Here is a 16,766-nt window from a genome sequence, read left to right as displayed (position 1 = left end):
GAAATTTGAAAATAGATAGAAAATATCACAACTGAAGCTTTTATGCTATAACACAATTAGAGAATGGTATCAGTGTAAATAGAATTATCTGCAGAATAGAAGATGCACAATTTTACTAAAATGGTGTTTAACAGTAAATTTGCAAAATCTAAGTACAATTAAGCTGCACTGATTGCCAGTCCATATACATTGTGAGTATAAAAGTTAACAAATTACTTTAACTGAAGTACTAAACACTGTTTGTTTTTATTTTGGGGGAAAAAAGACAGAAATAAATGGCGTTGTTGGTAAAAGTATATAAAAACATTGGATATCTAAGTCCCCCTACATGGTGCTCAAACTTTGAAAACAGCCTCATGCTAGAAAATTTGCTCTGCTGCTTACTGTCAGCATTCTACTCTGACACAAAACAATTGCGTGCTTTAAATAACTTTATCGATAAGCCATTAAGCATTAAACACAAATAATCCAGTTTATAATATACACAAGAAAAAATGGTTAAAAAGCTGAATCATTAATATTTCATAAATATCCTTATTCTAGATGTGAGCTTCTTCTCTATGATGATTCTAACCAACAAGACAGAGTGGGATTCAAAACACAAGCAGCCAGAAGTGTCACTTACATTTCTTTTTTGTTCTAATTGTTATTGTTAATTGCAGAAGCTTTAGTTCCCATAGTAACAGAATAATTTGTGAAGCTGCAGGTACTAAAGTGTTTGCCCATACAATATTAACACTAACTTTACTAATCAAAGGCAAAAAGGATATTCAGTCAATAAAGTTTTGTTTAGAAAAATGCTACATGTCAATCAACTTTCACTTTTTTGCCATTCTTAAAGTATGAAATGCCCCTTGACACTACACGCCTCTCTCATCTAGCCATGAGTAAATAGCGATACACTGCTGCCCAGATAGCTTCATTTTCCTGAGTGAAACACAGCACTTCTAGGTGATAAGCTCTTTCAATTCTGTTTTTTGTTTCTCTAGGTAGAGGCAATTCATGAGCAACAAATATAGGGCTGATTGTTGATGTCTTTGTTCACTTTTTTTAAATGCTTTACCCATCAACGCAATATTGCTAACTCCCATATGCATACCAAAGTCATACACAAATGCCAGCTGCAGGAATTTCCTTCTTCACATGAAATTCAATCAGTTCATATTCTCAAAACAGCAGCTTTTTGTCCATGCTACTGAGGCATGTGATGGACTTTTTCATTGAAGGTGTGAGATAGTGCATGTAAACATAATAGTATGGTTCTTGCATTTCAATATTGTTGGCCATTTTTTAATAATTCCAATATTTCATTATTTTGGCATGGCCTTGTTAAAATGTGAATATGATGTCTTTTATCAAAAAGTTCAAGTAACAGAAAAAAATTGTTTTATTGCAATTTTCTCTTTATAAGAGAAGTGAAAATAAAGAGGGGGGGGATATACAAGTAATCCTTCTTGATCTATGCCCTCTCGTTTCTATACATTACACACATAAGGACCATATATACAGTTTAATTCTACAGCCATATACTGTATGTCTTCAGGACTAAAAGGATAAGTTCGGTACTTTTCAAGTTAAATTTATTTCTTCACAAGTATGTATATATTAATTATTTACCACATGAAATTGTATTCTAAAGTGAATCATTTTATATAAACTTTTAAAAAATAGTGAAAAGTAGTGGGGTCCCAACTTGAAAACAAAAACATAAGCTTCACAAATACTCCCAATTTTTCAGGCTAAGAGTCTTATCAAGTATTGATCCATGACTTGAGATTGCACACATATTATAAAACAGAGTAAGAAGAAAAACAACAAGAAGCAAAATATTTTTGTGAGATAAGTCATTTTAAATGAAGGCTGATTGTGCACTTCATCTCACTGATCTTCTACTTCCACTGCAACATTCCAGCTGCAGGGCCACAGCCTCCTCCAGTGTACATTTTTCACATATAAAAAGTGCTGTTATTGATATTATTGAATGCTGATGTTGATGTAAAATGCTGTCTCTGTTCCATAGAAAACTAGACAAAAAATCACTGAAAAAATGTCACATGATCACTCACTACACTTTCATAGATAACAAACTGTACCCCCCAAAAAAAAGGGATGGATGTAATTAACATCAGAGCACATAACTGACAATTATTATTGTCCTTGAGAATAAAGTAATACTTTTTTAAAACTATAGACTGCTTATTTAAGTTTTAAAATTTTGGTCAAACAAACCATGCTGAACTAATTTGCAAAGGAATTTATAAAACCTTTAAGGCAATTTAACTAAATAATATACAGGAGCTACTTACATTGAAAGCATCGTCTCTTGTGGACTATAATATATGACCCAAATAGATTTGTACATTCTTTCCATATTATACCAAAAATGTATATCTTTAATGCATTTGTGTTGTTATCCAAGGAATTTATGGTGCTTTTCTTCTAAAATAATCAGTTGGTTTACAACTTAGTGTGGGGTGGCACAGTGGTGCAGTGGGTAGCGCTGCTGCCTCGCAGTTAGGAGATCTAGGTTTGCTTCCCGGGTCCTCTCTGCGTGGAGTTTGCAAGTTCTCCCCGTGTTTATGTAGGTTTCCTCTGGTTTCCTCCCCCCACATATCAAAGACATGCAGGTTAGGTGCATTGGCGATTCTAAATTGTCCCAAGTGTGCGTATGTGCACCCTGCTGTGGGCTGGCGCCCTGCCAGGGATTTGTTTCCTGCCTTGCACCCTGTGTTGGCTGGGATTGGCTCCAGCAGACCCCCGTGATCCTGTAGTTAGGATATAGCGGGTTGGATAATGGATGGATGGATGGACAACTTAGTGTCCAAAGACTCTACAGATATGTACAAAATCAAAGCTTTTGGGCAGAGCAATCAATCATCGTCATAACTAGCCAATCACATGTGCGTAATGTCCCATATCTCAAAATCCCACATTTGATTTTAACATAAATATAGCTTATCTGAGGGACCAAAAATGAGTATGACATAGGAAGCGAGTGACATAGTAAGCAACGTCAGAGATCAAGACACATCAGAAAGAGAGAGTGACCATATCATCTGAACGTCAAAGGACATAACAAACACTGATTGTTGAATCAAAAAGTCGACCAGAACAACAACCACCCTTAATATTGCCGATTTTCACTATGCTTTTCTAAGACTATTTATATATCCAAACATTTGCTATCTATTTTATTTTCCATTATACAGTACTTTCTTCTATTGGTATAATTATACTTTAATAAATACCACTTTGCTTTTACAAATATATATTCAGTATATATATATATTTACTGAGCAAAAAAACAAACGTCCCTTTTTCAGGACTGTGTATTTCAACAATAATGTTTTAAAAATCCAAATAACTTTACAGATCTTCATTGTAAAGGGTTTAAACAATGTTTTCCATGCATGTGCAATTAACCATAATCAATTAATTACTATGCACCTGTGGAATGGTTGTTAAGACCTTAACAGCTTACAGAAAGTAGGCATTTAAGGTCACAGTTCTAAAAACGCAGGACACTAAAGAGACTAGTCTACCGACTGTGAAAAACACCCAAAGAAAGATGCCCAGGGTCCCTGCTCATCTGCGTGAACGTGCATTAGGCATGCTGCAAGGAGGCATGAGGACTGCTGATGTGGCTAAGGCAATAAATTGCCATGTCCGCACTGTGAGACACCTAAGACAGCGCTACAGGGAGACAGGAAGGACAGCTGATCATCCTCGCAGTGGAAGAGCCGGATCTCAATCCCATTGAGCACGTCTGGGACCTGTTGGATCGCAGGGAGAGGGCTAGGGCCATTCCCCCCAGAAATGTCCAGGAACTTGCAGGTGCCTTGGTGGAAGAGTGGGGTAACATCTCACAGCAAGAACTGACAAATCTGGTCCAGTTCATGAGGAGGAGATGCACTGCAGTACTTCAAGCAGCTGGTGGCCACACCAGATACTGACTGGTACTTTTGATTTTGAGCCTCCCTTCATTCAGGGACACATTGTGAAACATTTTTAGTTTATGTCTTATGGTGTTGACTCTTTTAGTGTTCATACAAATATTTACACATTAAGTTTACTGAAAGTAAAACAGTTGAAAGTCAGAGGACGTTTCTTTTTGCTGAGTATATATATATATATATATATATATATATATACATATACAGTCATTATATCTAGAGTAACTGAAGTAATAAAGTAAATATTAAGGTACTTAGCGCAGGCGAGATTTCCATTTGCTCTGAATTCTAGGGCTTATCAAGGCTGAGTGGTTGCACTTCAATAGGAAGAACAAGTTCAGTAGAATACACTGTTGATTGGTAAGTGGCATACAAACAAAAAATGTATGAGTCTTCATGTGGTGCATGGGCCCCCGTACATTGTTAGTGATGGAGATAGTTAGTTCCTGTATGAAGCTCTGAGAAGTGATGGGCATTAGGCATCACTCACAGCTACTTATGTGCATGGGATCCTATGTGGAATATTACAGAGTGACTGATAGTTAGGCATCACTCATACACGATTGTGTGAATAGGATTTGTGTGTGTGTGCATCTTTCTGTATGTTAATCTTAAGGCGAGAGAGTAGACCAATCAAGTAATGAACGTGTTGAGCGTCCCTCATTCCTCAATAATACAATTACTGACAATGCTTCAGTATTCAGTATTAAAACAATTAATCTTACATGGTTAAACATACTGATTGATATCAATCAATCCATACATACATGAGAAGAATGTGCAAACTCAATACAAACCCTGCTGCTGTGGAGCAGGAATAGCAGCTCTCGGTGCTGTCTTAACAGCATCATTGGCTCCCCAGGAAAGTAGTGTGCTGGGGCCCGTGTTTTAATAGCAAAACAGAAACATACATAGGCATTAGAAACATCATGGGCCCCTATGCTCTTCAAGCCCCCAGCCAGTGCCCGTATATTAAGACAGCCCAGGCAGCTCTGTTGTATTACTCTGCCTTTACTAAAACATTCATGCCAATTTCACTAAACTTGAACCTTATTTTTGAGTGGCGTGAATAAGCTTCTATATAATTCAGTATGTGTGCTAGCATTTAGGATGCAATGGGAAAAATGTCAGAACTCCACTCGTGATGGATACTGTAAGCACCCAAGCAAACAGAAAACATATCCTTATCACACAAAAATAGTACTAAGAATCTGTGATAAAATGTGGTGTTTCCACTTTACTTGTGTTAGTAAATACCTTAGAAATGTAGGCACATTTTCTTAAATCATACTTGGTAATTTTTACGTTTTTTTTTTTTTTTTTTACATTTTGAGCCCAGTACCTTTCACTTTCATTTTAAAGCACAAAAGTAGGCTAGGCAATTTTTTTTTTAAATTATAAAATATTCTTCAGTTCAGAACAGGGTGGGCAAAAGTACGTGTACAGCTGTGAGTACACAAGGCCAGAAATTTGAGCACATACGAGATTGTACCTAAGTGCACCGTGCCATTGTGACATTCTTTTGAGTTAATAAAGCTACTGAGTTAATAAAGCCATTGTAATAATCATAACCTGCATGTCTTTTTACATACAAAAAACTGTAAACCCACTTTTACCTACACGTGTGCACATAAGATTATGAAGAAATAACTTTGAACTAAAAAATACCAAACTGAGCGCTGAACATCTAAATAATTTTTTTTTACCTTTAGCCAAGTCATGATCAATCTATCTATTAATCTCTTATTTGAGCCTATTACTGAAATTCAATTCTTATAATTGAAACAGCTACAGTCAAAGATGCTATAATTATCAAAAGACAGTTTTCTTCACAAATTTGTACATGTAATGTACAAAATTCACTTCTTTTTCTCTAATTTTACCTACAAAGCCGTACAACCTCATAATACTGTCATACAAAGTAAACCCTTGTTGTTTCAGTGTAGACTGTCACTAAAGCGTGTATTGGTATCCTCTACAAGCAGCTGATATCAATGAATTGTTTAGTTGTGAAAGATGACAGTTTTAATGTGTCCTATTCTCTTATGCATTAAAACTATCAAGAAAAGGCCCTCATAGCATTTCCTCAGAACAAGCACAGATGCTAGCCCCACATTTCCATCTTTTTCTTGCTGGGCTAAGAAATCCATGCAATGCAGGTCAATGAACAGTGTAATAAATCCCACATTTGAGCTCTTAAAATCTAATTGGGTTCGTCAGTGGTTTGAAATTTTAAATGCAGACTAATTAAGAAATACTTTGACTAGGTCTGTCAGTTTTCTTTTAAAACTCAAAACCACAAACCAATCCAAATGCTTTTCTTTTTTAAGAATCACGGTACTTACATCTTCATTCACATGTAAATATCATCTCTAATCAATCTCACCAATCCAGCTTTAGATTTGGAGGTGAATCTAAGTTTAAACAGATGTTTCCCTTTTCTTCAGCAGAGCAGAGCATTTAATTACATGTTTCAATACCATACTCACAGACAACAAATTTCTGGTCTTTTAAAGCAACTTTAAAACCCAGAAGACAGTTATATTGTCATTTAACTTCATTGGTCTATCTATGGTGCGGATGTACGGTTCATTGTTAACAGACCAAAGAGCCTTGAGCACAAGCTATGATTAGTGTTTGTTTACAGAATGCCATTAGATACAGAAAATAATCAAACTTCCTGCTTTTTATCATCAAAGCAGTAAAATTAACTATTTAAAACAAAATGTTTAAGTAAAGGCTTTAAAATCTTAATACTTACTTGTTTTGCTATTTTCCCGTAGTCTATCCACCTCACGCTGGCAAAATTTGTTGACTCAGCGCAGTTAAAGCCATGATTGAAACCAGCATGGTAGCCGTAGGGGAAAGTGATCATAAATTCCCCTGCTTCTTGAGTTATCTACATAATTAAAAAGAAGAACGATATAAGCACAACAAACGGAAAAAAATCTTAATATTACGAAAACACATACACTGGAATCACAAACTGAAAAAAAAAATCCACATTTTAAATAAGGCTTTTAAAAAGGGCACAAGTTGAGAAGACAAAATATACATTTGCTTGCTTTAACATATCGGGGTAGTTTCTCTTATCTATTTATTAAGCTAAAGAGTGTGTTTGACAACACACTAGTAGAAGTTGTCAGAAATATTACCACAAAAAGATTTTGTTAGTCAACATTTTATAAAACCAAGAATAACCCAAATATGTAACTAATTAAAGGATTATATAGTTGAAGCAAACACCACAAAATCTCTTAAAAACTGATTAAATTACAGCTTTGTGTTTTTAATGAACTGTCTTTTTATATAAAGAACACAACCTTCCATCTATCCATCCATTATCCAACCCGGTATATCCTAACTACTGGGTCACGAGGGTCTGCTGGAGCCAATCCCAGCCAACACAGGGCGCAAGGCAGGAAGCAAACCCCAGGCAGGGCGCCAGCCCACCACAGGAACACAACCTTATATACTGTATATTAAGGTCGACTCCTTTTGTAGAAACTCCATCTCGCTGTCCATATAATTTTTTTTCTTTGATACACACAGGATTGACACAAGGCAAATGTCACTTACATTAAAAAAAATGGCAGAATGCTCTTACTGGCAAACCCAAGGTGGCAATCAATGAGATTGTGGATTGGTTGGCAACATAAATAAGAAAGAAACAAAGCTGCTTATACTTTAGTTATAGGATGGATGACTACTCAGACAGTAGACAGCCACTGCTTTGTTAAACAAATGGTTAGAATAAAAGGAAAAATGGCTGTCAGGGAGTTTGCTGATTGGACAGAAGCAAAACCACTGACACTTCGCTACATGTCTCTCTAAACAGGAACAGGAAACAGCTGCTGTTCACTGTAGGAATTTTACAATAATAGGACTTGAAAGGAACCATTACCAAGTTACCACTTGGTCTGGCACATTTGACTTCACATGAAATGGACTGCAACCACTCAGTGAGTGTGGTTTGCTTCCAGAAGCCAACCAAAAGAGGCTATAGCCCCAGTTGTTTGAGATATATAGTGCTGGACAGTGTAAAAGATATAAGCATGAGAGGAATGGCCACTGGACTGCTATGTTGGTCATAGTTCATCCATGACAAACACAAGGCTGCTCATAAATGTACCTTTTGTATTGAGTACTTTACTCCAAAGGTCAAAGACTGCCTTTCGGGTTGTGATGCCTGATCCTGAGGTTTTAAGCTATATTTGGCAAAACTGTCAGCTGATAACCATTTAATGGTACATTGTCTCAGATGAACGGTGCAATAGAAGAACAAACCTATAAGACACAAACAATACTGAGAACATACAGGGAATGGGAAGAAGCTGTCCTCTATTGCGGATAACTTTACTCTAGAAGGGTTTCTCTAGCATAACAATATGGAAAAAAAAACTGTTGAAAAGTAAGTAACAAAACCAGCTGTAAAGACCAGCCACCCTGGAAACAAAATATTCAAAAATAGTATAATGCATAATCCCTCCAGTACTGGGACCTCAGGACTACATCCTGGCTGTGTAATAGTGGACCGTTGAACTTGAACAGACAGAGACACATTTGTCTACATATATTTTAAAGACTTGACCATATATCTAGGGTGCATGGGATCACATTGCTAACATTTGCCATACATAATTACAAATCAAGAACTGTGTTTGCATGCTTGGTACAATGCCACATCTACTTAAACTATGTTCAAGACTCTTGGTAACCTCTATTGTTTGTGAATTTCCAGAACATAATGTCAATATACAGTCAAGCATGGAAGGTATCCAGTTTGGGACCCAAGAAATGCTTTTTGCGGGTAATACTGTCCTCTCTTTTGAAAACTGGGAAATCTGTCTTGTTTGTTTAAATTTTTTTGGGATCTGAATTATTTTATTACTTGTTTTGTGTTTCAAAAATTTCACTTGTTAATTTGAATTTTATTTCTTTTACTTGAAAGGCCTTTTAATTCTTTTTTGCTTTATCTCTAACTGCATCATCCTCACATTGAAAGCTGCTGCAAGTGGGCAAAAAGTTGCAATAAATTGCTATGGACCTCACCTGGTTAATAGGGACAGTGCCCCTGATAGAAGCTAATAAATTATAACGCAGAGGCATCAACAGGTTTGTCCAAGATACAGATTTAACTAGTGAACTAATGTGGAAAGCGTACCCCCAGACACAGACAGACCGACACCAGAATGTCCAAAACACACTTCTTTATTTATATTTTTCGCACCACAATGCCTTCAATCACCAACTCTCTCCACTGTCTTCTTCTTCTTTCTCTTTCTCTCTTTTGATCTCCTCTCTCCTCCTCACAAGCTTTGTCTCCTTCCTCCCAACTCTGGCTCGTCTATTGGAAGGAGGCGTCCCCTTTTATCATGACCCGGATGAGCCCCAGGTGCTCCCCTTGACGTCATTTCCTGGTGTGACGGAAGTGTCAGGAAAGCACCTCGGAATTACTTCCGGCAGCACTTCCTGGTGTGGCGGAAGTGCTGCCATCCAGGCTTCTCCAATTAGCCACGTCCTCTCATACTGAGCGTCCCAGCTCCGTCTCTGTGGCCCCCAATTAGACCCAATTAGGCTGCCCTCTTGTGTCTGAGGACAAATATTGTCCAACTCGGGGACTATCCCCACTCATCTGTGACACTGCCCCCTCACCAGCTGAAGCCACATGATCATGTCCTTTGTTGTTAATCTCAATCACCTACTACAGTCCTGCCATCTAGTGGATAGCAATAGATTATTTTTTTCTGGTGGCAGCTGCTTGCAGAAAATAGTGCTATAAACAGACAGTTTGTAGTTATGTTGTCGCAAAAAAAGTATAAAGCTTCTGATATCTGGAAAAAACTACATTTGTTGCGGGATTAACATTTTGATGATAAAGACAGTGTTCAATATAGTGACAATCAATTGGATGATGTGGAACCTGTAGGCTCTGGACGTGATGTCAGACAGTTGCACTGAAAGTGTTTCTTCATCACAATGTGTCCAATATGTCACAAGTGTCAGGACAACACTAAATGGAAATTCTTCTGTGCACTGACTTCAAATAGTCACCAGCTACCAAATGTGCTGTGCACAGCAAGCATACAAGAAACAATCAGGTTATATCTGCAGCACATGTTCTACTAAGCCTGAATTCTGCAAAGTGACATGCTTCTAGTACTCTCATTTCAATGCAGACTTTTAGTCATGTTTCTAGAGAAAATAAAGCAATTAACAGTTTCCTTACATTTTTGACAGAGTTACCATTGCTTTCTAATACATTCCTTTACTTTTTACGAGTTTTGATAGAGTTCAAAATTTATAATATGCATGGACCTTTATTACAGTGACCTGGTAATAAATGGTCCAAATGTCAATGTGTTAACATGAACTGTAATGTTTAGTTTGTGCCCAGACATAAACAGCAAAGAAAACAAAACTTTAAGCATCAGACCATGAGGGACCAAGAAAGGAAAAATAGACAGGAATATCACAATTGATATTGATATTAATTGATACATAAATATTTACTCACATATTTCAAAGTAAATGTTCAATAAATCTTAAATTTGATCAAGTTGTCAAGGTTGCCATGGACCTTACAATTTCATTGTAATGGTACAATGACAATAAAGGTTTTCTAATTCTTTGTCATTCTAGTCCACCCTAGCAGCACTTGGCACAAGGCAGGAACCTACAGTAGCTAGGCTAACAGTCCAGAAAAGAGCACATTTATAGACCCCAACCAACCTAACCTACACATCATTGAGATATAAGAAGAAACTTGAACAACTGCACAGACAGTCATTGGGTTCAGATTCAGACCAGTTTTCTAAAGCTACAGTGCATCCGTAAAGTATTCACAGCGCATCACTTTTTCCACATTTTGTTATGTTACAGCCTTATTCCAAAATGGATTAAATTCATTTTTTCCTCAGAATTCTACACACAACACCCCATAATGACAATGTGAAAAAAAGTTTACTTGAGGTTTTTGCAAATTTATTAAAAATAAAAAAACTGAGAAATTACATGTGCATAAGTATTCAGGAAAAAAAAATTATTTCATCCATTTTGGAATAAGGCTGTAACATAACAAAATGTGGAATAAGTGATGCACTGTGAATAGTTTCCAAGTGCACTGTATGAGGCAAAAGTGTTAATCATTAAACAAATAGAATTGAGGAGTGCTTACTTTTTATGAAAACGTGCACTGGGGAAATTGGTCCTGCACAGCGCTATGTCTGGACCTTTCACAGAATTCAGTCACTTAATTAGCAGTTTGTTTGTCATACTAATTCTGCTTATGTGCTTTATCTGTGCTTCATTTGCACAGTACGTGTCTGCTTTAGATTATGCTTTACTTCTGGAGATTTTTCTGATCATGAAATGGTGAAAAAGGGAACATGGTACAATTAAAAGTAAATGATCCAGACATTGAAATCCAGAGTGAACTCATCCATGTCACTGCCCAGGAACGTAAGCTACGTCATCCTGGCTGACTCGACAATAGAAATGATTCACTCTGTACCGATATCTTAATGATGACTCATTCTGAATGCACGGAGTCAAGAGTCTATTAGGCATGCTCCATTCATGGACACTACAAGCTGGACCTGCTCTATCCAAATATTAATGACTTTAAATATAAACCTGTGGTACAATTGCAGCTCTGATCTCATCTTACTGAAAGCTACAAATCTGCTATTGACAGCTGCTGCTCTCTGTAATCCAAATCCAAGTTTTATGTGTGTGTTGCGGGATTGTTGTTACTTTTTATTATATAAGTATATTATATATATATCAGTGAGGAAGAAGTATTTGAACACACTGAGATTTTGCATGTTCTCCCACTTAGAAATCATGGAGGGGTCTGAATTTCACATTGCAGGTGCATTCGCACTGTGAGAGACAGAATGTAAAAAAATTCAGGAAATCACATTGTATGATTTGTACAGAATTTATTTGTTGCACTGCTGCACATAAGTATTTGAACACCTGGCAATCAGCAAAAATTCTGTCTCTCAAAGACCTATTACTCTGCCTTTAAGATGTCCACCTCTACTCCACTTAGTAATCTTAATTAGTAGCACCTGTCTGAGCTCTTTAAAGATACCTGTCCACCCCACAGTCAGTCAGACTCTAACTACTACCACGGGCAAGACCACAGAGCTGTCAAAAGACACCAGAGACAAAACTGTGGACCTCCACAAGGCTGGAAAAGGGCTACAGGGCAATTGCCAAGCAGCTTGGTGAAAATAGATCAACTTTTGGAGCAATTGTCAGAACATCGAAGAGGCTAAAGACGACTGTCAGTCTCCCACGGACTGGGGCTCCATGCAAGATCTCACCTCATGGGGTATCACAGATAATAAGAAAGGTGAGGAATCAGCCCAGAACTACACAGGAGGAGCTGGTCAATAACATGAAGAGAGTTGGGACCACAGTTTCAAAGGTCACTGTCGGTAGAACACTATGCCGTCATGGTTTCAAATCACGCATTGCACGGAATGTTCCCCTGCTCAAGTCATCACATGTCCATGCCTGTCTGAAGTTTGCCAATGACCATCTGGATGATCCAGAGAAGAGAGTCCTGGGAGAAAGTCATGTGGTCAGATGAGACCAAAATAGAACTTCACTTGCCATGTTTGGAGGAAAAAGAAGGAGGAGTTGCATCCCAAGAACACCATCCCTACTGTGAAGCATTGGGGTGGAAACATCATGCTTTGGGGTTGCTTTTCTGCGAAGGGGACAGGACGACTGCACTGTATTAAGGAGAGGATGAATGGGGCCATGTATTATGAGATTTTGAGCAACAACCTCCTTCCCTCAGTAAGAGCACTGAAGATGGGTCGTGGCTGGGTCTTCCAACATGACAATGACCTGAAGCACACAGCCAGGATAACCAAGGAGTGGCTCCGTAAGAAGCATATCAAGGTTCAGGAGTGGCCTAGCCAGTCTCCAGAGCAAAATCTAATCAAAAATCTTTCGAGGGAGCTGAAACTCCGTGTTGCTCAGCGCCAGCCCCGGAACCTGACAGATCTAGAGGAGATCTGTGTGGAGGAGTGGGCCAAAATCCCTGTTGCAGTGTGTGCAAACCTGGTCAAGAACTACGGGAAACGTTTGACCTCTGTAATTGCAAACAATGGCTTCTGTACCAAATATTAACACTGATTTTCTTAGGTGTTCAAATACTTATGTGCAGCAGTGCAATACAAATAAATTCTGTACAAATCATACAATGTGATATCTGTCTCTCACAGTGGGAATGCACCTACAATGTGAATTTCAGACCCCTTCATGATTTCTAAGTGGGAGAACTTGCAAAATCACAGTGTGTTCAAATACTTATGTTCCTCACTGTATATTTTTTGGTAGCTTCTATGAATTTCTGCTTTCCCTTTGAGACAAATAAAGTATATATATATATATATATATGCTTCAGTTTGTAATTTATGTCCAATACACAAGTCCGAAAAATTTGTGAATGGAGGTCCTGAATACTTTATGCTGCATGGCATATTTAATGTATCCACCATTCTCTGAATATACCGTATACATCTTTATATCATTTATGTGAAACTACAAGCTAACCAACTTCTACATAATAATCAATATTTTTTGCATATTTTTAAATGTGTCCTGTCAGAAAGAAAAGGCAGAAAGAAGAACATCTCAAAAATGACAAGAAGAAAACCCTAGTTGTTCAGCTGGGATGCACCATATGCAAACCCACCTGCTTTTTTTAAACTTTAACTTTCTCACTACAAAAAACTGGGAAAAAAACATCTGGAGATGGACATACTCAAAAGATACAAAACCAAGATAGCTAAAAACAGACGTAAAAACCAGAAACAAAACAGAAAATATAAGTCAAAAGTCAAAGCTAATGTGCATTACGAAGAGATTCAAAAACAAAGAAAATTGCAAAAAGATTTAAGGAGTTATTCAATGTCAGATAGCGAGGAAAAGCTCCAATCCAATCTTTTGTCTCATTATGGCGATGACATCACAGGTTGCACACTTCCAGGTCACTGTCTTAGTGATGCTATGGTAACCACAAACAAAATTGCAGCTCCCATGAAAAACAAAACAGCGTTAAAGCAAGACATGAAAATATTTTAACTAAATAAATTTTAAATCATAAATTCCTTATCACCATTGCTTCAAAACCCACAATAAGAATGAAAAATACTTGAAAAACTTGAAAAACACTATAAGTCATAACAAAATGCTTCTACAATTTCCCTCCTTACTTATGCTCTAACAATTCAACTTCATCAATCATTAACGTTCTTATGTGTTCATCTAGAAAGTACAGTCTTCAAGCCCTGATACCTTTGACATTTAATATTGAATTCAATATGTATAAGTGTCATATAAACTGTTTTTGCATTAACCCTTTTCACTACTTCTCAATGTTGTATTGTCGTTAACAAATTGGCCTGCTCTAGAATTCTTATATTCATTTTGCTAGTTATTCTACATGTGCTAGCCTCCTCATTGGGTAATTTTACTTAATAGTATAGCCACATATGAATAAATCTTTATATTTATTTACATTAAAGTTAAATTTAACTTAAAGTTAAATGCACACATTTGCCCAAATGTGACTTTTGTTCAGATCCATTTAAGGATATCCCTGAATATAGGAGTTCTATCTAATTTAATCTGTCAACAGCCTGCAACCTGCACTTCAGAAGAGATCATCAATTTGAAGCTAAGCCTGTTCGGGCCTGGCCAGTACTTGGAAGGAAGACCATCTACGAAAAGCTAGGGCTGCTGGATGAGGTGTTGGTAAGTCCAGTAGGGGGGACTTACCCTTTGGCCGGTGCATGGATCCCAATGCCGAAGTCCAGTGACAGGACACTGTGCTGTAAAGATGGCACTGTATTTTAGATGAGGTTCAAAACCGAGGCCCTCACTCTCTGTGGTCTTTAAGGATCCCTGTGCATCTTTTCAAAAAGAGTAGGGTTTATCCTGATGTCCTATGGCCTTTTCTATTGTGGCCCCTTAATTACCCCCTGTCTCTGAAATGGCTTTCTCTCACAACCCTACACCACCTAATAGTTAATGTGTGGTGAGCGTACTGATGCATTAATGGTTGCCGTCGGATCATCCAAGCAGGTATTACACACTGGTGGGGGCTGAAGTGGCTTCTTTCTTTCTATGTGAAGCTCTTTGAGTAGAGAGACAAGCACTATAAGCACTAATTCTGCTATCTTTTAATCATATTTTTAGGAAATTCATTAATAAAAAAAATTAAAAACAACTGACACTGCTTAAGGTTGGTCACTGCACCTTAAGCTATTGTTATCTTCTAGATGTTTAGCTACTTCTTCACATTTCTCTGAATTTTCTGCTGCTTATTGTTTGATTACTAATATTTCATGTGATACCTTTGTAGTTTTCAATAATTAGTACCTTAGAATGATTTGTGCTTTAAAGGGGTTAACCAGAACACATCAGATTTTTTTTTATTTTTTATTTTTAGTAAGGTTGTAGTTGCATTTACCCACACATACAGTGGCATGCAAAAGCATTCAATCCCCTTGAAAGTCATCCTAAATTTCTGCATGACAAAAAGATGTATCCACATATTTATCCATTCAGTATTTTTAATGTGAATTCTTATACTGTAATGATACAATTCCAAAGTCAAAATAAACCACTTTCTGTAGATATTTAACTGAAGAGGAAAAACTGAAGGTGATCACAATCTACTGTATATATATATAATTCACTAAGGCAAGACACCCATGGAAAGCACGCTGGAAGGGGCGTGGATTCACTAAGCCACCGACAAGTAAGACACTCCTTTACAACTGAGGTTAAAACACAATGAAGTAAGCAGACTTTAAAAACCGAGTTTTCGGTTATGACGCACGACCGTGTGCACCATAGCAAACTGTTTCACACGCTACATACATACACGCTACATACAGCAATTCGTATCCGCGACAAACATGCGTCTTCTTAGATGCTCCTGCAGGAACATGGAAAGTCTACGTGAGTCACAGGTGCATCTGGACTTTGCAAAGACGACAACGACTCAAGTGACGAGTTGGGCACATGAGCGATGGTGGTCCGCCAGTTTTCAGTCACGGACGATTGTGTGTTGGTTCGTTCCGTGCATTGTTACAATGTTGCTTTCCTTGCTGATTTATTACATTACCGATTTTTCAAATGTTAATTTTCTCCCTGTGCTTAAAATCATTAAAAACATTATGCGTAAGGTTGGCTAGTTAACCATAATTAAGTACAACTTCTGAGTCTTTTCTATCTCTCTGTATATAAAAGCACCTTTTATGAGGGCCATACTTTAATTTCAAGGAGACTGAATATTTTTGCACACCACTGTATAAAACTATTTTAGCCTGTACTTGGATTAAAATAATACATTATTAATAACACATTTTATTTATACAGCGCCTTTCCCATACTCAAGGCACTTTGCATGAGCTGTGAGACCTTTAAAATATAAAAATCCAGAGGAAAATCTCAACTTAGACATAGCTGAAGTTAAAACACAGCATATTTTATAACCAAAATCCTGTTTAAATATTTTTAAAACAAAAAGAAACAGAGCTGGATAGGGAGAATAAGGAATCTGAATAATATTTGAATATGATGATAAAAGAGCAACTATTATGCCCTGCTGCATGCTGTTTATGTCTATTTTGTAACATCAAAGTGCTATTCAGAACATTCTATTCAATTTTTGGACAGTTGTTCTCCAAACCAAACCACCTAAGCAGAGATGAAGAACCAAGAACTCAACAACAAACAAACAAAAAAAATAATACAAAAGCAAAAAAACTATGTTCTTGT

The 16,766-nt window shown here is 37.2% G+C and overlaps 1 protein-coding gene across 3 annotated transcripts in view; it reads right to left on the bottom strand.

Moving 5' to 3' along the window:
* The window catches only part of LOC120532912 (lysine-specific demethylase 4C-like), a 917,975-nt gene that overhangs the window by 702,719 nt on the left and 198,490 nt on the right, over positions 1-16,766 (bottom strand). For all 3 annotated transcript variants that reach the window (XM_039759396.1, XM_039759398.1, XM_039759397.1), the window contains exon 8: positions 6,715-6,852. In XM_039759396.1, the coding sequence (XP_039615330.1) occupies positions 6,715-6,852 (138 nt within the window). The remainder of the gene's footprint in view (positions 1-6,714; positions 6,853-16,766) is intronic.

This window comes from Polypterus senegalus, chromosome 7 (assembly GCF_016835505.1).
Source record: "Polypterus senegalus isolate Bchr_013 chromosome 7, ASM1683550v1, whole genome shotgun sequence".
Lineage (NCBI taxonomy): Eukaryota > Metazoa > Chordata > Cladistia > Polypteriformes > Polypteridae > Polypterus > Polypterus senegalus.
The sequence above is the reverse complement of the archived record's forward strand: the minus strand, read 5'-3'. Positions and strand labels throughout refer to the sequence as shown.